Source organism: Gavialis gangeticus, unplaced genomic scaffold (genome assembly GCF_001723915.1).
Source record: "Gavialis gangeticus isolate Ggan-Ray unplaced genomic scaffold, GavGan_comp1, whole genome shotgun sequence".
NCBI classification, from domain to species: domain Eukaryota; kingdom Metazoa; phylum Chordata; order Crocodylia; family Gavialidae; genus Gavialis; species Gavialis gangeticus.
The window spans coordinates 49,312,370-49,334,337 of NW_017729034.1; the positions used below are offsets into that span (position 1 = coordinate 49,312,370).

General features: G+C 40.2%; 1 protein-coding gene across 1 annotated transcript in view; it reads right to left on the minus strand.

Moving 5' to 3' along the window:
- The window catches only part of RYR2 (ryanodine receptor 2), a 784,157-nt gene that overhangs the window by 335,843 nt on the left and 426,346 nt on the right, over positions 1-21,968 (minus strand). The window contains exons 42-50 of the mRNA XM_019526720.1: positions 19,762-19,876; positions 18,917-19,049; positions 15,788-15,891; positions 14,955-15,090; positions 11,028-11,214; positions 10,165-10,270; positions 7,159-7,279; positions 3,909-4,078; positions 1,719-1,939 (exon numbers count right to left, since the gene is read on the minus strand). Coding sequence (XP_019382265.1) covers positions 1,719-1,939; positions 3,909-4,078; positions 7,159-7,279; positions 10,165-10,270; positions 11,028-11,214; positions 14,955-15,090; positions 15,788-15,891; positions 18,917-19,049; positions 19,762-19,876 — 1,293 coding nt within the window. The remainder of the gene's footprint in view (positions 1-1,718; positions 1,940-3,908; positions 4,079-7,158; positions 7,280-10,164; positions 10,271-11,027; positions 11,215-14,954; positions 15,091-15,787; positions 15,892-18,916; positions 19,050-19,761; positions 19,877-21,968) is intronic.

The following is a 21,968-nucleotide window of genomic DNA, read 5'->3' on the forward strand; positions in this document are numbered from 1 at the left end:
CAGCCCCCGCACCCAGACAGCTTCCCCCAGTGCCGGCAGGCACCTGCCCCTCCCCCCCGACATACTTATCCCCTCCACACACCCCTGCCACACACACAACCTCACACCCCAGACAGTCCCCAAGCCCTGGCCCTCCAACCCCCATCCCCCATAGACTTACCTGCATGCAGCTGCTGATGCTGCTCCCACCACCCTGCCAGGCTGCATGCCAGCCACATTTGTGTGTACATGCAGACACATGTGATGCCTGCCACCTCCAGTCACCTTCCCCCCAATCCCCTAAGCCCCAAGCAGCATCTTGTTAGGGCAAGCCAGGAACTACTGGGAAAAACTTCAATGTTGAGCAGAGCAAAATCCCAGACATTTGATCATATTTAAAAAAAAACACCTGGATGGAGATTGGAGGACTCAAAAAGAGGACATGTCTGGGAAAACCTGTATGTATGGTAACCCTAACTGTGCCACTCCCTGTGCAGCATATACAGAGTTATTTTCTCTCTCCCCTGTCAGAGAGTCAAGCTGCAGAACCTCCTATTACTGTATTTTCTTATTTAAAACACACACCCCTATTTCTAGCAGACTGGGGGGGCAGAAGGGTACATGTATGCAAGAACATAAGGTAAACTATAATATAAATATGGTAATTTATAGAATTAGTATGCAGTATAAAGAATTGCAGGACACTACTTTTATTCCCTATCAATCTCAAAGGCATTTGTATTATTGTGCTATGAATCAAAATGTGCTGTTTAAAATACCATTGACAAGTGTCATTCCTATGCTGTGCCAGTAATATATTAATAAAATCCAGAAGGGGTCAAGTGCTCTAAAGTGCACAAATCCCAGTGATGTAGGTTCCTCGGTGCCTAACCAAATTCTGAAAATGAGATTTTTATGCTTTGAAATGTTACCTAGGGGCCACTGTGTTCAAGACTGCATAAACCCAACATGGAAGAATAACATGGTAGGTGGGTAGTGTTCTGACAGTGAGGAGGGAAGTGCAGAGGGAAAGTGCAGATCTCAGAAGCCCAGAGCCAGAGAGGTTTCTCTCTCACTGCCAAAAAGAAGGCAGCTTCTGGTAGGTTTGTGTTATTTACCCTGGTTTGGGCCTCTCCGAGAGGATTAAACACTGTTGGGACAACCTGAACACAGAGCTGACTGGTCTAGTTAAGGAAGCTGGATAAGTGACCTGCTTACAGTGAGCTTATATGATATTAATGGGCAGTTTAACATGATTTAAAATTTAACACATTCACAGAGAAATCTAACCTTTTATATTAATTCAGCAATGAACCAATTGTACTAATCTACAATATTTAAATGTTTCTAAAAATGACACCATTCTATAGTCACAATTCTGTACTTATGGAGCTTTATGTATGCAGTCCTGCCCCTTTGTTACTTGCTTAGATTTTATAAAGAAGTGTCTGTAATAAAAAAATAACTGACTGCATATATTTTTAACTATTATCTATAGAACCTGACTGAAGTCAAATGTGTACTTCCCTCTCAGCCTCTCGTGGGCTAAGATCAAGTTATCTTTCTTAAATGCTAGTGAAAAAAAGGAACAGTCTAGAATGTAACATATTATATTAACTAAAATGCATAGCCATCCTACTGATAAAAGGCGACATGCAGTCAGGTATTCTTTGATTAGGTCCTGCAAATATCACATCTCAACAGATCATATTTCTGTTCAGACAGGAATTTTTGCTTACCCACAAATGGAGAGTAAACATTCTTCAATGGAGTCCCTCTGAGCTTTGGTAAGAGAGCAGCCCTTTGAAAGTCTGTATACAGTATGTAATAAGGAATCTATAAGAGAAGCATGGTGCTCTGTGCCAGCAAAAAGAGGAGCACATCTGGTCAACAAAGGCAACACTGCAGTGCAAAGGTATCGATTCAGAGCTAAAGCCATGTCGGTAGCACTCAGAGCAGCCTATGAAATAAATTGGACAAAACTTAATTGGAGTTATGGGGTAAATACTGTTATAACAGAAAAAAAGTACTTCTTTTCTATTGTTGCTTTTATAGAAGATGAACGGAGGAACTCATACAAAAACACAAAGTGGGTTTTAGCCAAATTCCTTCTTATACCTTTACTGATCTCTCCTTAGATGCCTTTAATACTAGAGTACCATAAAATTTCTAAACTTATGCACACAGGACAATTATTCACAAATCAAAACTACACCTGCCCTGCAGATTTTTGGGGGGGGTTTGGGGTTTGGGGTTTTTTTGGGTTTTTTTTTGGGGGGTGTTATGTCTGCACCCACTGGCAAAAAACTAAGTCAGTGCCTGTGATTACCCTCCATTTCTCAAAAACCTACAATTTAATTATTTCTTTTCTATAAAATGTCCAAGTAGATCTAGAAATCTAGAAAAGCACAGTACTATGTGACTGAATATGCATATATATATATATATATATATATATATAAATAATATGGTACACTGGTGGTTCTTAAACATTTTAGAAACAAGATACCCCTCCATAATATTTCTGAATTTACCATTTTTTGACTGAAGAAAATACAGAAATTGTTCTGTTGCAAAGAACTCAGAAAGACCACAACAGGTCGTGATATTTTTGATACTCTAGATTCCTATTTGAAATTTATGGGTTTATCTTGTAAATCTTATATAGACATTTGCACACTTAATGGTCCTAACATTGTGCAATACTGCATCACCCTTAAAAAGATCTCAAGGCACTCAAGAATGCCACTGCATCCTGGTTAAGAATCCCACTAATATATGCTTCGGTACAGTCTCCCTGTGCAATCTCCTATATTTAGTCACTTACTACTTTAAAAAAACACAACGAAAAGCCCTTTTAAAATTTGTTCAGACATTTTCTAAAAAAAAAAAAAATAGTTACAATATTTTATCTGTTTTAAAATGGAATTTTATACATGCTGTTCTATATAAATTTGTGGAAATGATCTGAACTCAGGTTGCAAAATTCAAATATTATCCAGGACATTTTGATATAGAGTATTTGCTAGCCTTTAGAAAGATGGGCACTGCTTGCAAATTCAGACTTAGATTTGTATCTTAAATACATCCCATATTCAGGCACAAGATAAAGCTCACATATGCACATAAAGTATTCAATGTAGCTCTTTTGATATTACTTAGTGTAGAACCTCCTGGAAAAAAGTGGGACTTCAGACTTCATGAATGTGCATTAAGAATGCTGAACATACAAAGTTGATGTGGATGAGTGTCCCTCTCAGCCTAAGTCTCTTCTGCTAAACCTACAAGCCCTATAAAGCTGAAACATCCATGAAGATTCACTTCTGAGAATGCATGTTCTTGACGTCTATAGAAAGCCCGTGCATCACAGCTTCAGTCCATCTAATCCTAACTTAGCTAGCATTGTACTAAAGGAAACCTCCACAAATGTTGCAGTTAGAAACTTATTTTTTTTATTAAAGTAAGCTTACACAGGAGAGAATTTCAATGTGCCAAAATGCCAGAAGTACATTGCCTGGCATCTATGCTCTTTCCTATTGCCAGAGTAACTGTACATGGGCTTTATCTTTTAACTTTGAACATAAGCAATCTGAAGATACATTCTCAGTCACATGCTCCATAAACAACTGATTTTAGATCCAGGATCAAGGGCTCAGAAGACCTCTTGCCAAAAAGAGGCCCCGTGCCTCTCATCCATGGGCCTAGGCTCAAAGCTAGAAATGCTCTCTAAAACAAGCATTACTCTAGGGAATATAGTTTTCAAGATGCTCTCAGAGTTTGGCAACACCAGAAAGCCCATCCAGTCAGTGCAAATATCAAGAGGCTACTCGATATTCAGCTAAAGCTGAAACATACTTTCTGTTGTGCAGCAATTTAGATACCCCATGACAAGATAAAGAAACAGAAAATCAATTGGTTTAAATTTTTACCGTGTCTAAGGAAGCAGCAGCACGGAGATCCGGCAGAAAGCCAACTTCGAGCAGATGCAGAAGGAAATCCTGATCCTCAATGCCATAGACCCTGTCAAGGAACAAAACCATGGCTGCCTTGTGATCTGGGCAAAACCCCGCAGACATGTCAGGTTCCACCACAGTACCATCTAAAAGGAAGAAATAAGACTTCAGTAATAGGGATCAACTTGCACAGATATACTAGATCACCATATTACTCCTTGTGAGGAGTATTGTTAATACTGGAACATTTTTCCAAGTGATTTTATTATGTAAAGTTCATAAGTAAATAAATAAAATGAATAAGGCAACTTAAATCCTGATAAATTCTAAGTGTTCTGTCTCATTTATTTTGATAGTGCCAAAGCAGATGACACTTTTAGACTATAGGAAATAATACACAATACATTAAAGTGTTGATTGAACTGACATTCCATAAAGGGAACAGATAGCCAATAGCAGAATAAATCTGAATAATGGTCTCTGAAATATGGCACTGGTAAAAATGCCTTTATTGTGGGATAAATACTGCAAAGAACAAGAGATCACATGAATAAGATGATCTCAGAAAGGACAATTTATCAGAAGATCTTAAAAATATATAGAAATTCTGAGCTATGTTTAAGACCTCTTTACAGCTATAGAAAAGAAAGTATAAGTAAAACCATATAGTTGAAAACTAGAAACATTTCATTTTTGATACTTTGTGTAACCCAAATAATCCTTTGTAAGTCTGAGTGCCTGTTTAGCAAGTGCCACTGAGCTTTTGCTTCAGTCTGTAACATATTAATATTATTTGAAAGGTAAATTAGCATTGTTTTAAACATCAAGACTGGATTAGAATTATTCTTCTGCTGAAATGACCCAACCTGTACATTTGCACGTTCCAGCACTATAATGATACAACTAAGAAGTACAGGCAGTCCTCGACTTACAATGTTTTGAGTTACAACATTTTGCACTTACAACATTTCTAAATTGATACCCTTTTTCAACTTTCTGATGTCAGTTTCAACTTTACAATGCTTGATCTGATGTGATGCCATGCCAGCGAACAAGTCGCTGTGTCACCCATCTCCCTGGAGAACATCTGTTCAAACTTCCTTGGACACTTTCCTTAAGAAAGCAGACAAGACTCCAGAAAAACCTGCAGCCAAGACTCCTGAGAAGACTCCAGCCAAGAACCCTTCAAAAAGTCCAACCAATTCCCTTCAAAAAGTTCAGCAAAGTTGCCTCAAAGAAGTCCTTCCAAATCAATATGATTGCTATTTGCAATATAAATATATTAATGTAACTAAATTACTTATCTATAATTGATTGAGTACAACATTCTGGGTTATTTTTGGTGAAAATAGGGTATCAGGCCTTGACTTAGGAACCAATCTCCATTTATTACATCGTTTCCTATGGGAAAATCAGTTCCAAATTACAATGTTTTGACTTAAGACGTGGCTTTCAGGAGCCAATTGTGTCATAAGTCTGAGGACTGCCTGTACTACCAAAGAGGAGGTATACCTTTCCCCTTGATACAAATGCTCAATTAGGACTCACTGAAGCAGTGAGCTTCCTGTAGGCAAACTCATGGGCCAACAAAAAAACTGAATAACTTCTAGCTGCCCAGAAGGAGCTCATTGTTAATCAGTTATTACATTAAGTTCTGCTAACAACAGGAAACTGGATTCATTTACCAGGCAGAGATGGAGAGTTAATTTTAGTTCTTTTTTTTCCCCCACTAAAAAAGAGAGAAAGAAAAATGCATTTCTTGAATTTTTTAGAAGCTTTAACATATTCTTTAGGTCTGTTTTTATTATTTTGCAAAAGAAAAAGGCATAAACCGAAACCTGTAAAACCACAAACCTCTAAAAACTGAAAGTTTCCCTAAAACAAAATAGTGAAATGAAGAATAACTGTTTATCTATTTGTTCTCTAAATTGGGGAACAAGCTCAAACTTCTTGTGATAGCATCACAACACTAGTAGTGCTTTTCTTTCAGCAGAAGTAAAAATGGAAGGGGACATAGGGCATCTATACACGTGCTCTACGGTGCAGGGAGGAGGCCCTTTAATTACAGAAGCTCAGAAAGCCTCTGTAATTAAAGCACCAGCACCAATACGCATGTTCAGCCTTCTGTGCTTCAAAATAGTGGAAAAGGCACCTTAACTAAAGCTTCCATGCAATGAGCTTTAGTTAAAGCGCCCCAGCCACCATTTTGAAGTACAGGGAAGCTGAATAGACATGGCATGGAAGCTGCTGGAGCATGCTAATTAGCAAGCTCCAGCACATTCAATTAATATATAGCTTTGTGACACTTAACCAAATGTCTCCACTACAGGGGATGAAAGTGCTTCTAGTGATATCACTTAGACAAAAGTATTAGTGTTGTATCATTCTGAGGGTCTCTCAGAGGGCACTAAATTAAATGGGAAAAATACAGAAATTATCTTTAATTTGCCAGCAATGAGAATGATAAAAAACTGACATGGAATTTTAGTTGAAATTATTAAACTAAAAAAAAAATGAATGGATTACTTCTATAACTGCTAGATAGAAACAGCCTTCTCTCTCTATTAAAAAAACAAAACAAAACCTAAAAATAGGCAGACCTGTTTGACTAGTAAATAGTGGAAACCATTGAGGGCACAAAGAAATTCCTTAAGGCAAAAGAGTGCCTTTATAACTGGGGTATGATACAGCCCATGGGCTGGACCTGACCACTAGGCTCCCAAGAGGCTAGATACTGGTGGCAGAGGAGCAGAGGCAATGTTAATTACTATAGCAATTAATACTGCTGACACTTGTCCTGCCATCACATTTCTAGATCTGTGGGGAGCTCCATGGTCTAGATGACACAGCCCCATGTGCCAGACTGGGCCCATGGACCGGCCCTGTGTCACTCATCCAGTTTGTTGTATAGGCACTGGCACATTTCATACTACTTATTTTACTTAACTCCTTGTTTTTGTTAGCCTGCTCTAGTTTCCCAAAGGGCTTAAAGAAGAGCAACAAAGTGAGAAGATTTAGGACAACTCTGGTCTCAGTGATGATCTCACTGAAATCAGTGGGTCATTATCCATCATTATCTACAACATCCAAAAATGTAGTATGAATTTTGTAATGCACATTAAGAAAACATTAATTTCCAGTGGATATGGAAGGAAATATTGATACAAGCAACCAACCAAAAGAACAGAAGGTGGGGGAAGAAACAACTGAACAGCAATCTCCTTACCTTTCACTATTGTTGGCATGTGGAAAGGAATGCTAATTACACCCACCAAGTCTTCCAATGGAATCAAAGACCGCAGTATTGACCTGATCCTAATAGCTTCCCCTTTGCCGGCATGGATTAGCTGAGTGAAAGCATACAATCAAAAGAAAAATCATTAAGCATTTTTCCCCCACACCTGCATCTATCTTTGCCTGCACCCCCTAGAAAGCTTCTGAGGTACATATTTATATGAGTAAATATGAGTCAGGGTCAAACTACACTGAAGAATATACATTTTGCACAATTTATATGTTCTTTGTTGTCACATTGATTCCAATTGATAGATTCTAGAACCGTGGAATTTTTGTTATTTGGGAAGAATGATCTCATTTTCAATATTAAATGATGGGACACCTGGGGAACAATGCAAGGTGCACACATGTAACAGGTCTAATGCAAAAAGCCCCTTGAACAGGTAATGAGCTTAGTTATCTTGTCATCAGCTTCACTATCCTAACCTGGTCCACAGCTCATTTGGGTGGCCAGGAACTTTAAAAAAAATCAGGGCACAGTGTTTCTATATCTAACAAATAATAATAATAATATACCTCTCACATCAGATAATTTATAATAAGGATGACCTAAATATTTGAGGACTGTACAAATCTGACATTTAGTTCAAGTTTCAAGTGAATCCAGAAATATTTCTCAATGCAAGGGAGCAAACTTGCAAAATTTAGTGTAATTTTGACAGAAATGGTATCAAATTATGAATTCAATGTTCAAAAAAAGAGTCTTAGATAACGTTTCCTAACCCTATCTTCATTCATCTATTATTTCTGTTCATAATTCAAAATCCAACATAACAAAGAGTTAGGTAAATAATTCAGTATAGGGGTAATTCTGTTAAACTTACTGGGACTACTCCCACACACAAAAAAAATCCTATATTTTTTGAAGGACTAAATATTAAGTTTGTAGGCCATTTGGGGTTTTGAGGCAGAGACCATCTTTGTACAATAATATGCATTTGTTCAAGGCCTAACATTATGATTCTCCAACCCTTGATTAGCATTTTTAGTGCAAATACACACATCAAGATGAAAAACTACTGTCTCTCTCATAACAGAACTGATTCTTAATATGTTGATCAGATAAAACACCATTTTTCCTTTTCTATGAATCAAATAATTTGTTAAAAATATATACCAAGAGAGTAAAAAAATGCTGCTTAAGACTTATTTTACAATCATGCAAAAAGAAGGAAAGTTTGAGTAGTTTGATGGGCTAGATGTTACCACACTGTGCTGCCATCTGCGGAATTCGAGTTCACAAACGAATTCTGGACCCTCCCAAGAAAAACAATAGGGAAATTAATGGATTGGTTTTTGTTTTCTGAAATGAGAGATATAAGCTTCCTTCTATGCTTCTATTTATTTTCTCTTGTTAAGCTTTTCAAGAGTGGATCAGTAGCAACAACAGGAAAAGGAAAAACAAGGGTATCTCTGGCATTCTTACAAGATGAAAACGTAGAGACCCCTGTACAACATAGTGCCCTCTGAGAGTACAGAGGGGTGTAACAATCAGGAGAGGATCCAAAGGAGGTGTGAGGGCACAGCAGCAACCCCCATTTCATCCCACACCATGGGGGCAGCAGCCAAAGCAGCAGCCGAAGAGTTCTGTTTAGTCCCAAAGCAGGTAAGATGCTTCCACCCTGCTCTTGACACCTGCTCCCTTCCCCTCCATACTCAGTGGCACCTTCTTTCCATCTGTTCCCCCGACTCCTGCCGACTGGCTGCCACCTCCTGACTGACCTGGGATAAAGCGGGGCTCCAGAGCCATTCCAGCCACAGTCCAGCTGGGCTATGCAGGGAGTCAGACTCAGCCAGGGACAGGGAGGTTCCCCTTTCCTTCCCTGTCCCCTGGGAGATTCCCCACCAGCTCAGGGAGGGAGAATCTGTCTGCTGCCACTACTGACCTCAGCCAAGCCTAGGTCCCTGCACAGCCACTCCCTGAAGCCCTGCAGGGAAGGGGCAGCTGACAGAGGCAATGGCAGGTGGGTCTTTCCTTCCTGTGCCTAAAGGCATAAGTAGAGGGGAGAGGGGGAGGAGAAAGGAGGTCCCACTGATGGGGTACCAAGAGCAGAAGGGGAGATTCTTACCAGATTCAAGACCCTGGCTGCTTATACCTCATTGTAGTCTGTCTGGTCTGTTTGTAGCTGGAAGCAGAGGGTGCAGCCACCCCTGCAGCACCAGTCACTGCTCCTTCACCTCTCTTTCCAAAATCCTAGATCTGCTTATGGTAACACTTGAAACATTTCCAAGGGAAACATACTGGGAAACAGTTTGAAAAGGAAACCTTTCAGCCAGGACATAGAAGTATGTTCCTTGTGTCATTCCCTAGTTGTAACATTTTAAAATACTGCAGCTTCCTCTAGCACCAGCCAAGGGATGTTAGAGCAGGATGCAGTGACCTGCAACTGCTCTCAGTCCCTTCACTCCTTTGTTTTCTGACAGGGATTATAAGTAGAGGGGAAAGAAGAGCAGAGAGCCAAAGAGGAGGAGGAGGTTCCCCAAGCCTCTCCCTCCCACCTTGGAGATAAGGGGTAGAGGGGATTGGGGCTGGAGGTCCTAGCTCTGGCATAGGTCTGGCAAGGGAACTGGAAGGGTATAAGCCTGACTCCAGGTCCCATGCAACTCCTACGTGTTGCCCCCATTCAGGTGTAAACAAAAGTAAAACGCTTCAAATAGTACCTCATTTCAAGAGGTACTATTGCAAAATATTTCAACCACTTCTAGAATTCTGATTTGCTATGTAGATTCTGAGGGCAAAATTTGCCTATACACAGATTTTAGGAAATCTTCATAGCCAATATTCATCTCTCAGTTCCTTAATCATTTTCATCAAAATGATCTCATGTTTAAATACTGCACTGACGATTGCTTCAAAAAAGTAAAAATCCAGTTGTCTAGACCACCAAGCAAGAAAGTAGCTCTACTGGACAGTATTTGAAGAAACAAGACTTACGTGCATTTCAGGGGCACAGCGTCCTAAGAGGTCAATCAAAGCAGCATAAAATGTCATGATGGCATTTCCCATGTGGATTGTGTCATCTTCTTGTTCTTCCATCTCACTTGTGTTTATTTATTTGTTAATGGAAACAGAATATGAAATATAAAGATGTGTAAGGCTTTTACATCAGCGATAAAAATCGACAGAAGCTGGGAGGGCGAGGGAACAGAATCTGCTCACAATTACAGCTAAATCTTGGGTGAGTTCACTGCCTTCAGCTTGCCATGACATTATATTAGAACAAAACTATATTGCCATATCTAGTACTTTGTATCCTTTATTTTTGTAGTGTTGCAATTTCAAGTACATTTTTCAACTCATTGGGCACAGAAAATAAGTACCTAGAAAACAGAGGTCTTCTCGCATTTTAATGCCTGAGGTACCTAACCTAATACAATGCTACTTTACATCCTCCTTTTTAGTAATGTGTAGCAGAAGATTCCACTGAGCCCTCTAGAATTTGGAGGAAACATTTGGGAAAGTACAGACTACATGCAGCACCTATTTTCCTTCAAAACTGGAGACTGAGTCCTACTTATCTGACTGACAAACAACAGGAAAGAATCCTAAAAGAGAACCAAGATTTGATAATCAGTTGCCTGGTTAGTAACTCTGAGTTAAGGCAGAGATGGTGGCAGCTGGCAGAAGATACACTTCCAATAGAACTTAAAGAAGAAGGGAAGGATATTTTCTTCCCATGCAGTGAACTAGATTATGTGATAATAGTTTGAGAACAGACTAACAACAGGCATAATGAATTGGAAAAATGCGATTGAGCAAAAAAGCATAAGTTAGTTAAATTGCTCTCTTGCACTTACAGCGTTTTACAAGATCCATTACTAGGGGAGGGTCCATCTCTGGTAGGATCTTCTGATATTTTTATAGCTTCCTCCATGGCAGCAAGTAAACCATTGCCTCCTTCACCTCTCAGTGCTGGACCAAAGCACTCGGGGCGACGAATAAGCAGCCTGACCACAACATTAGCATTCTCTTCAACACTCTCTCCTATCATATGACAGGTGGGGGAGGGAAAGGGGAAGAATGACAATTCAAGATAATACAAATTCAGTACAATTTTGAGAAATGATCAGATAAATGTGCATGATGAAGACGTGTCATGTCTACATCAGTACAATGTAGACTGTAATTAAACACCAAAGACAATTTCAATTTTGCTCAGTTACATAATAAACAAGCAGAAGTATGACATTTTGTAATACCACTGAGAAGAAGCAAAGGTGATTAAAATTTTCATATTTAAATCCTTTGATTCTGTCTGCTGTTCATTTTAAAATGTGTAAAAAGGTTCTCTATTGTCTTGATTTCCGCATCATTAAAATTTACTTGATATTGTGAAGTCAAAAAGAGATAAGAGCCAGATTATATATTACTTTCACCATAAAAGTGATTAAATAAAAAAGACATAAAAATAATGCAGATGCTATGTACCTATGCTGAAGTTTGCACTCGTGTCAGAAGGCTGTGCATGTACCAAAAAAGCAAGTAAATACTGAAATCAGGCCCTATATGTAGTAGCGTAATGAGGGCATAAAGAGTAGGATGCTGGCTAGGTAAGAGTGCCAAAATTGCTCTCCAGGGGTCTTTGCCATTGCAGGGGGTAGCCCCATGCTGTCCTGCCAGGTTGTAAGAGCAAGACAGTGCCACACCAAGCAGTATATCTGGCAAGTGAAGGGAGTGGGGGTTAGTGGAATGAGCAGAATTGTGGGAGCCTTTGCCAGAGCAGGCATAGTCCTGCACCCAATATATATGTACTGGTGGAGGTGGGGCAGGAAAAGGAAGAAGTGAATGGGGCACCAGGATCAGCTCCCAGGGACCCCACTCACAGAGCTCCTAATGCCTGAGTGAAGCTGATGTTGCTACTGCAGCAGCAACAGCATTCCCTTCCACCCTGGTCTACAGTAGTCAGTATACCGCAAACCTAACCCCAAATATGAAATAATGCTCACTATGCCTCTGCTTGCAATGGTCCTAATAATAGTGTTTTGGCCCTATTCCACCCTGAATTTTGCCACATGGGCAAAATTTTGGAAACTGTTTAAGAGTGGAAACAGATATTACCTTCATGCCACCACAGACATTTTTATGGTGGCAGAAAGCAACAGCAAATAGATGTCCATACAGTTGTTGGTGCCACAATGTGTCTGTGACAAAGGGTATTAATAAACTCTGTAACTTTATAGCTTTGGAAATCCATTTGCTTTATATCAGGAGAGCACAGGCAGCCAGACCTGCTTGAACTCTGCAGTCACCCTGGTCAAGCACTCTCTGGGCTTGAGGGGACTGGTCCTGCATCCCCAGGAATTCCTGCACAGAATCAGCCACTCAAGCCCCTGCCTGGCTTTTCTTGCTTCTGCCCTGGCAATCTCTGGGGTGTCTCTGGAAGCATGAAAAGTTGGGGTACCCAGCTTCCATAGATGAGCCCCCAAAATTACAGGGAGTTTCATAGTTTCATAGTTTCTAGGGTCGGAAGGGACCTGAGCAGATCATCTAGTCCGACCCCCTGCCATGGCAGGAAGAGCACTGGGGTCAAACGACCCCAGTAAGGTGGTCATCCAACCTCCTCTTAAAAACCCCCAGGGTGGGAGCCTGCACCACCTCACTTGGTTAATCTCTGGAAGTGGGGAACTCCAGCTTTCCACACTTCTAAAGATGCACTAGGAGATCCCAGGGGCATATCTCCAGAAGTGGGGAAAGCCAGGACATTCCAATGCAGACCCGAGGCTAGTACTGTCAGTCACTGATTGGTGGCTGCACTGCAGTATCTCAGCTTTCCCCACTTCCAGAGACAAATTCCTGGGATCCCTAGGGTGCATCTGTGCAAGTGGGGAAACTCAGGGGCCCTGCTTGCCAAGACATGCTCCTGGCAATCTCCAATGTTCCTGAAGAGTTCTGAAGCTGCATCTCTAGAAGTGATATCAACATATCTTATATGTTGTGCCACAAGTACAATGGGTGGGACAACGGTTGACATGTTTCACCCAATAATATGGACTCATCCTGGCACAGTTGATCTGCTTCATTTGGCAATATCTATTTCTAGTAGGTGACTAAAAAGCGCTGAGGTGCCTAAAATTAATTTGAAAGCCAACAGGACTTAGGTTCTTAATTCATTAGGTTCTACAATTCATAAATTGTAAGGGACTGGAAGGGACCATGCAAAATCATCAGGTCCACCCACCCTGCACCAGGCCCCCTCACTAATAGCCCAAGTCACTTTTGAAATGGGCTTTTAAATGCTTAGGCCAACTTAAAATTGATTTTGTACGCACCTACAGTTAGCTTTCTAATACAGGCAGTCCTCAACTTGAGACTTTTTGAGTTACAATGAACGGCACTTATGGAGTTTATAAACTGACACCTTGTTTTGAATTTCTCAGGTCAGTTTCAATTTTATGATGCTTGATCCGATGCCATGCCATGCCAGCAAACAAGTTCACTGCATCACCCATCTCCCTAAAGAACATCTGTCCAAACTGCCTTGGACATTTTCTTTAAGAAAGCAGACAAGACTCCAGAAAAACCTGCACCCAAGACTCCTGAGAAGACTCCAGCCAAGAGCCCTTCAAAAAGCCCATCAAAGTCACCTCAAAGAAGTCCTTCCAAATCAATGTGATTACCATTTACAATATAAATACATTAATGTAGCTGTATTACTCATATAATTGATTGAGTACAAAATTCTGGTTATTTTTGGTGAAAATAGGGTATCGGGTCTTGGTTCAGGAACCAATCCCCCATTTATAACATGGCAAAATTGGTTCTGAGTTGCAACATTTCGACTTAAAATGCGGTTTTCAAGAATCAATTGTGTCATAAGTCCGAGGACTGCCTGTACCTAAGTTTTAGGCTCCTTTTCCAGGAGGGCAATTTAGTTTGACCAGGCTAGGTGCCAGGATCCTTATCCAGTCAATGGGGAGACTGAGGTGCCTCTGAAGAGAGATGAAGTTTTAGGTGCATAGAGAGAATGAGGAGATGTAGAATGACAATTGAGGGTGCCTAGAGGTAGGCAAAAGGAAATGCTAAGCACAAAAACATGTCCAAAGTCTTGCACCTCTCAGAAGCTTAGGCACTGATTTCTGCTGAATATTAAGGGCTTCCAGTCATTCAGTCTCCAAATATTTAGCCCTCATCTGACAATAGGTTCTTATGATCAGTACTGATATGATTCATAATGTTTCACTGTCCTTCTAATGTAGTGGTGGCACTCACCTTTTGTCCAGTAGCCTAGTGATTATAGCATTTGACAAGGATATATGAGACTCACTTATTAGAATCAGCTCAACCTCAGGGGATTTTAATCCACATCTCCCAGTTCCCAAGAGAGTCCTCTAACCCCTAGGATATACCGTAGAGCCACTGGTAGCCAGAAAGTGCAAGAAAGCAAGTGAAAAATAACATTCTTTAGTCCAGTATCTATAGCTTTCTTCTGAAAGTGAGAGTCCTAGGTGGACCGGCTTCAAAAGAAGGCAGTGAGGGAGCCCTCACTACCTGGACACTCTCCATGGGTTTCTAGTGTAGATTCATAGGGAAAAATGTACTACCAAAATGGAAGTACATCATGACTGTTGTAACAGCTGGCCAATTTGGATAGCTCTTTTGAACTTAGGTAGAGTCCTGTTTTGATGCCAACAGACCAGTATGTATATTAAATGACAGACTTAACATTGATAAATATTATTTAGACTTTTAAGAAAAGTATAAAACGGATAGGGTCCTAAAAGTACCATTGCAAAAAACAGCAAACCGAAGAAAATCCAGATATCTTTCTCCTTCAACTGGATTCCATCCAATGTCTGGATAGCCCTTAGAAATCAACAAAGGGCAGCTTTGCAAACCACATCCAGCCAGATAGCGAACTACCTAAAAATAATTTAACGTGAAAAAACAAATTATTACTAAAAGGAGGAAAGTCACAACTTCAGAAGAAAGTTTCCTCATATACAATCCACAAACTAAAGCAGTCCTTATAAAAACCTCTCATGGTCTCATCTTGGACAAATCTGAAGAGCAATATTTCATCTTCATCCTTCTCCTTTGGCTACCCATGATACTGTCAACCATAATACATTTCTGGAAGTTTCATCTCCCAATTGTTCTCCTCCTGCCTTTATAGTCATTCCTTCAGGAGGCTCTTGATTATACTGCAACCTTCAGCAAAAGTCCCAAATATCAAAATTCTTTAACTGATTCCTCTTGTCCTTCTTCATTGTATCCTTATTTGAAAACATTTCTTCAACCGTATTTTCATGCTGATAACTCAGAGATCTACTCTTTCATTTTGACCAGCCTCCCAGACAAAAAAACCCTGGTCTGTCTGTTTGACACCTCGTTGTGGGTGTCCAGCAATCAATTTAAGCTTAGGGTGCCAAAAATTGAACTTTCACTTGGCATACTTTCTACACCCCATGTCTAGTTTTCATCCATGTCATGTTTTTTCTTCCTGCACAACATTTCTAGAATACAGATTTCTCCTCCTAACTAGCAGTGGCAATGCCTTTTTGCCCTCTCTGTTATATTTTCACTGCCAACAAAAGACTATAAAAAGATGGATACCAACCTTTTCCAAATCAGGTTCCCTTAAAGCTAGTGCAAGTTCATTGTTATCCATCACAGATGCTGCTGCAACATCTAGAGGGGTTGATCCTCGCATAGAAGGGGATGCTGTTAAAATAACAGTTAACACTTAAAACAACAATTAGGTGCATGCATCTCAAGTTCAGCCATTACACATTTATAGTCGCAAATATCCATTCAGACACAATGCTTTGTTTTATGTGCTCAGATTTTTAAAATATTTTTTTAATTTACAACTTCCCAAGTTTGGTTTCATGATCATAATTTTGGTCATTTATTCTGTTCTTAAAAATGGATGTTAAATGTATTATTTCTAAATTAATATGGTACAGTTTTAACAGTTCTCAAAGACCCCTCTACACGTGCAAGTAAAGGTGCAATAGGATCTAATGCATGATTCACAAAATCACATCTCCTGCCATGGCAGGAGGCACAATTGTGGGGTCATACATTAGATCCCATTGTGCCTTGTGCCGATCCTAGACTCCCCCTGCACTGGCAGGAAACAAGCCCTTTGTGGTTGGGAACCCCCTCAGCTTAAGAGCTCCCAGCCACATGGGCACCCAGTGCTCCCTGTGGCTGGGAGATCACTGCTGAGGCAGTCCTCCTGCCCTTGTCATTTGCCCTGGGGTGGGGAGTTTGCTGCAGTGCTGATCCCCCCACCACAGAGGTTTCATGAACCCCTGGGATGGGGAGATCATAGCCATGCCCTGCAGCTTCTGGGTCCCGGCACCAAGAAGAACACTGCAGGGAACCAGCACCCATAGCTGTGGGACTCCGGGTCCCAGCAGCTGCAGGCTGCTGCCAGCTCCTGGGGCCAAGAGTCCTCAGCAGTTGCAAGACTCACAGCCCTGGCTGGACAAGGTGCACGCTTGTGGCTGGGAGCCCATATCTGATGGGGCTTCCAGCTGCAGGTGAGACCCTGCTACATGTGCAAATTAAAGCTCGATAGCAACCAGCTATAAAGTTAGTGCACACTTTTTAGGTCTACCTTGATAGCTGTTTGGAGCTTCTTGTTGTGTGATAGATACTTTGAACACGTAGCTGGTCTCAAGGTAATTGTGTAATTAACCAGTTCATTGTGCGATACCTGTCATGTGTAGGTGTTGTCATAGTACCATCGCCTCATTAAAAGGGAAAATGACTATTTTTACTCCAAAATTAAATTGTGGCAATGCTTCTGTCCTAAACCAACATTCTAACAAGGAAAGTTTAGACTATGTACCAAAAAAGGCATGTAATTGCCTAAAAACCAATTTAGGCAGAACTCAAGCACTTAAATCCAAGTAAGCAATCTACAAAAAAACAACCTAAACATTTAGGCAATTGAGAGTCCATACACAACTAAGTCTATGTCTGAAAAACTTACTCAGGTGTCTAAAGTGCTGCTACTGCAGATGTCCAAAACTACAGTCATCTTGGCTGCACTGACCATTTCAAAATCTACCTTGTGCTTAACTGCATTTGCATTCACAAAATAGGTGCTCCTATACTTAAGTCTTCTCAGGGTATATCCATGCTTCAATAGCAGCTTGCCTTGACCAGAATATTTCTGAGACAATCCCACCCCACCTGTTCAACACAAAAATGTGCCAATGAAACTTCTCCAGGATTATCCTTATCATACCAGAGATTAAAGTTGTGTGAATGGCTGCACATGGATGACCCCAGAGCAACCTTATTTGTATATATATGAAGGTTTCAAGCAGGAATGAGTGTATGGAGCATGCTTGGGAACAATGAAGACATATCCTGAAGGGCCCAATTTGATGGAGATGCTCAAAGCACACTGGAAACACACTGGCAGCATTGAGTCAACCACAAAACACAGCAGCCACAGCAACTTCCATTCAGAAACAAAAGAGGGGGAATAGGAGGAAATGGTAGTACCCATACTAGCCCATACTGTTGGCTGGATTACCTACCCAGAAAGCATAAGATCTAGGTTATATACCCTTCAGCATGAGGCGCTTTAAGTGAAACTCTTTCACATGCTAGGAGCATGTCTAGAAACTAAAGCTGAGGGGAAGGCATTCTTCACCCCTCTTTTTAAAGATGGGCCACTACGTAATGAAGGATTTGTAAGTCACGTAGCCAGACAGAGAGAGCATGAGAACAAGGTTCTATCAGTGACAGAGGTACTCAGCTAAGAAAGGGGGAGACCCAGTTTCTGGTTCCCCACTCTCAACACCCTACACATTTAGCCAATGGCAGTAATACAAAGGGCAATGGCAGGAACCCTCAGAAGCAGGAACTGGAACCCAAGTCTTTCCCTTCCCAAGCAAAAGTCATTACCACTGGACTATAGTCAGATGCATACGCATAAACTATGAAACTATATTCTTGCTTGCTTTCCCTTTGGACTCACAAATCTTAAATTCCTTGCTGCACAGTGTCTCAACTTCAATAGGAGACATGAAGAGTGCCTGGTGGTTTGGTCATCCTTCGAAGAGGTGAGAAAGGCTAGTTTGAATCCCTTTAGGATAAAGAAGGTCAGTAACCTTGGGTCTCTGCATTTCTGAGTGATATAAAAGTTTAGGAACTTCCCCCAGCATCAGCTAGATCCTTCAAAAACTTAATTCAGAATTCACTTACGAGCAACTTTATACTCATACAAGAATGAGAGCACCACTATGCCCTTCGATCTGCACTTGCCATGGCACTGCACCCTGAACAAGGTAGAAGAACTTAGCCAGTCTGGGCGAGGAAAGATCCCCAAGAAAGAAAACTGCAGGCACTTAATTTTGACTTGCTAGTCATAAATTAGAGCTTGCCCTTACTTGAGGTACAAAATGTAATCCTGCATTTCAGGATCAGACGTTCCTGCCTTTCTTCTGTGTAAATACAAGTAAAATTCTTGGCTAAACTACCTCCTCTTTGGTCTTTGCCACTTCAATCTCCTCATAATTGGTAGAGCTCAACTATTCACCTTTAATTTTACTCGATCCTTAAGTCTGAGTAACTCTAGAATCTTTTCTTTGGAAGACTTTTTTTTTCTATATAAGTATTGCTGGAAGCAGAAGTGGGTGGGATATGTTAGTTTAAATCAATGACATATTTTCAAGATTTATATATACAACACATTTTAGATACATTTTATATTATTACTTACCAAGTCCAACACTGCTATTTTCCAGCAAATAACTAAGATGATCAAACATAGCTTTTTGATTCTGCCTGCTGATGCGGCAAAAATAACATAGAAAACGACAGCAGTTTGCCACCATCTTAGGAAATGTGATTTCCTTAAAATAATAATAATAAAAAAGATTAATAAAAAGATTGTTAGAATATATATATCTCAGTATATACTTAAGCCTTTATCATATTAGTCTTCATGAATTTAAATTATATGCCAAACCTGCTAAGTAACCTTTCCACACAGGCCTCAGTGAAATCAAAAAAGCTCAGAATAAGTGTATACCCTCCTTAAATCTCATAGCACAGATCAAACTACTGCTTTAACAAGAGAAGAAGATACATCTCTAAACATGAGATTCAAACACTGACATATGCACAGAATTCAGCTCCAGAGGCCAATTTTGTGGTTCTCTATAATGGAGTGGGGGAGGGGGGAGAGAGTGTCTGTGTGTCTGTGTCTGTGTGAGAGAGAGAGAGAGAGAACTGGAAACTTTCAGACAAGAGTCGCTTGATATCAATACCTATAATATATAGTAGGTTACAAGTGCTATTAGCTATTCTTTGTCAGTGTGAATATACGCATACTTATCTTATTCCATAACATAATTATAAGGACAATAATTAGAAGCTATATAACATTTTTGAGGTGGTATACTACAGTAATTCTGTCCATGTAGAACTCAATTATATTTTTTTCCAATAAAATGAACAAGACTGAGGGCTCTTAGCACCTCCAGTAAGCTCAGCACCTTGTAGGAGTAAGGTTTAAAAGGCCAAATGCTAAATTCCCAGTCTTCTACCAATGAAATCCTTTACCTTGGATTCTCCTCCTCCAAGTACATTTACCATCACTTCCATAACAGTCTCATGCATTCCTAACGCTCTCATAAGATTAGGATGTTGGTAAAACACTTTATTGTTCATGATGTCTCTAGGGGGAAACAGAATAAGAAATGGATTATAATGTACTGTTCACTAAAAAAAACCCATTTCATTTGTTTTTCTGTCACATGATAATCACAAACCTACCTGTCTGAAGAAAATCCCTACTTCTTCATTCCTTACACAAGGTGCAATTCCCTGTGCTTCCCTCAAGACTGGAGGACTGGTTCACAACATATTACATTTCAGAATTAAACTTACATGGTTGCTGATCAGTAATTTTTCAAACCAGTTTTTTGTGTTGTTTGGAAAATGTTGATTTATTGAAACCACAACTGTTTGCAGGAACATACTGGTTTTGACACCGTTTTTGTCATAAAATGCTTCCGAACTATCATGCCAATTATATCTCTTTCCTTTAGGCATTTGTCTGCAAAGACTGCCATCAAGATCAGGGAAAAAATAGAACACTAGATAAGAAAGGGAACTTAGTTTCAATTATCATGGCATTGGTATTTCCAGTATAAATTACAGGAAGAATAAAAGCTCATAAGATTTTTTTCCTAAAAATGTTTCCCGTAATATGCAGATGATTGCTCAAGAGGACATTTGTCTCCATCTACACTACTTCATCAGTGTGAATTTTAAGAGCTGAGCATCAACCCTGATTATGATGGTGTTATATATATATATATATATAAGGTGAAAGTGTCTAATGAACATGCATATTTTAAAAGGTAATTACGTTTCTCATTACATTGCAGCAATGCTTGCAATCATATGCAGCCTAGAAATAAATGTGAAAGCATTCTGCACCAGATTCACTCGACTGATTGCGTTGAGAATCTCAGAATATGCTTTCTCTTTAATCCCTGGCTCCTGGATTTATGCTGTTGTGTGAAATGCTCATCTTCAAATTAAAAACTTTTTAGGAAAAACCTGAAGGTATGAACACTACAAACCTGTAATAAGGGCACTCCCTAGGTTCAAGATCTGAGTCTATGTTCATTCACATTCTCAGAAACAGGCAACACAAGCCCCTTCACATAATATCTGACAGCTGTGGCACTAGCAGTGAGAGCTAACCCCAATTAACCCATCACTCCACAAGCCTTAGATAAGACTTCTCAGAAATGCTATGAAATCTGCAACAGAAAGACTTGGACCATATTGTCCCTGCTTCATGCTAGGCCTAGCATTTGCTCTGTGTCCTAAGCAGAAAGAAAAATCAATTGTTTCAGGCAGAATATACTGGATAGGCATAATGGGATGTCTGAGACCTTCACTCCCAGCAGCCAAAGACTCTTCTTTCTGCACCACATCATGGTGAATCATATCTTCCTTCTTCATCCAGAATGTAGATTGCTCTGACAAAGTCAGATATCACTCAGCCCCTCTTGGTGACTTCTACAAATTCTATTACCTGGACATTGGGAGGGTACCTAACTCCCTGCCACACATTTCTCTAAAGGTATTGGAGAGTAGCAGAGGATTCCCAACTGGCTCTGCCTGTGGAACCATTATATTTTGTCATTTCTTTTGATATTCATGTCATACTTTGACTTATTTTGGGGACCTCAGTACCAGGCTGCTAGCAGACAGCAAGATCGAGTCATAACCCCTACAGAGCTCACAATAGGAGGAGCTGACATAGTTCATCTGTGCTTCTGAGGTTTTCTCCATCAATATAACTTTGGGCTGATATTCTAGGCAAAGGAGGACTTGAAAGATCCAGGAAAACCCTCCTCTTAAACAATGAAGGCATCCAATATTGTCATCTATTAGAGGCAATTTACTATTGCAAGTTGTATATTGCTTAAATGTAATTTCTAAAAAATTATTGGTAAGAAAGGAGTTAAATGTGTACTCAAAGACTACTCAAAAGTCTTCTCCAGCAGATGCCAGACAGCTGTCAGTGGGAAACCCAAGAGGAAGAGAATCTGATTGTTATAACTAGAAGGAGTTCAAAGCATGTGGGAGAGGTCTCAATTTATCTAGAAAGGTGGAGAACTGAAGTGGATTAATGCTGGAACAGGTCAGAAGGATGTTTAAGTATGTCACTGCGTGGGGCCTACGAGCGGCCATGATCCCGCTAGCGCCCCCTGCCATGCCAATTAGGACATCCCGCACCATCTTATTCT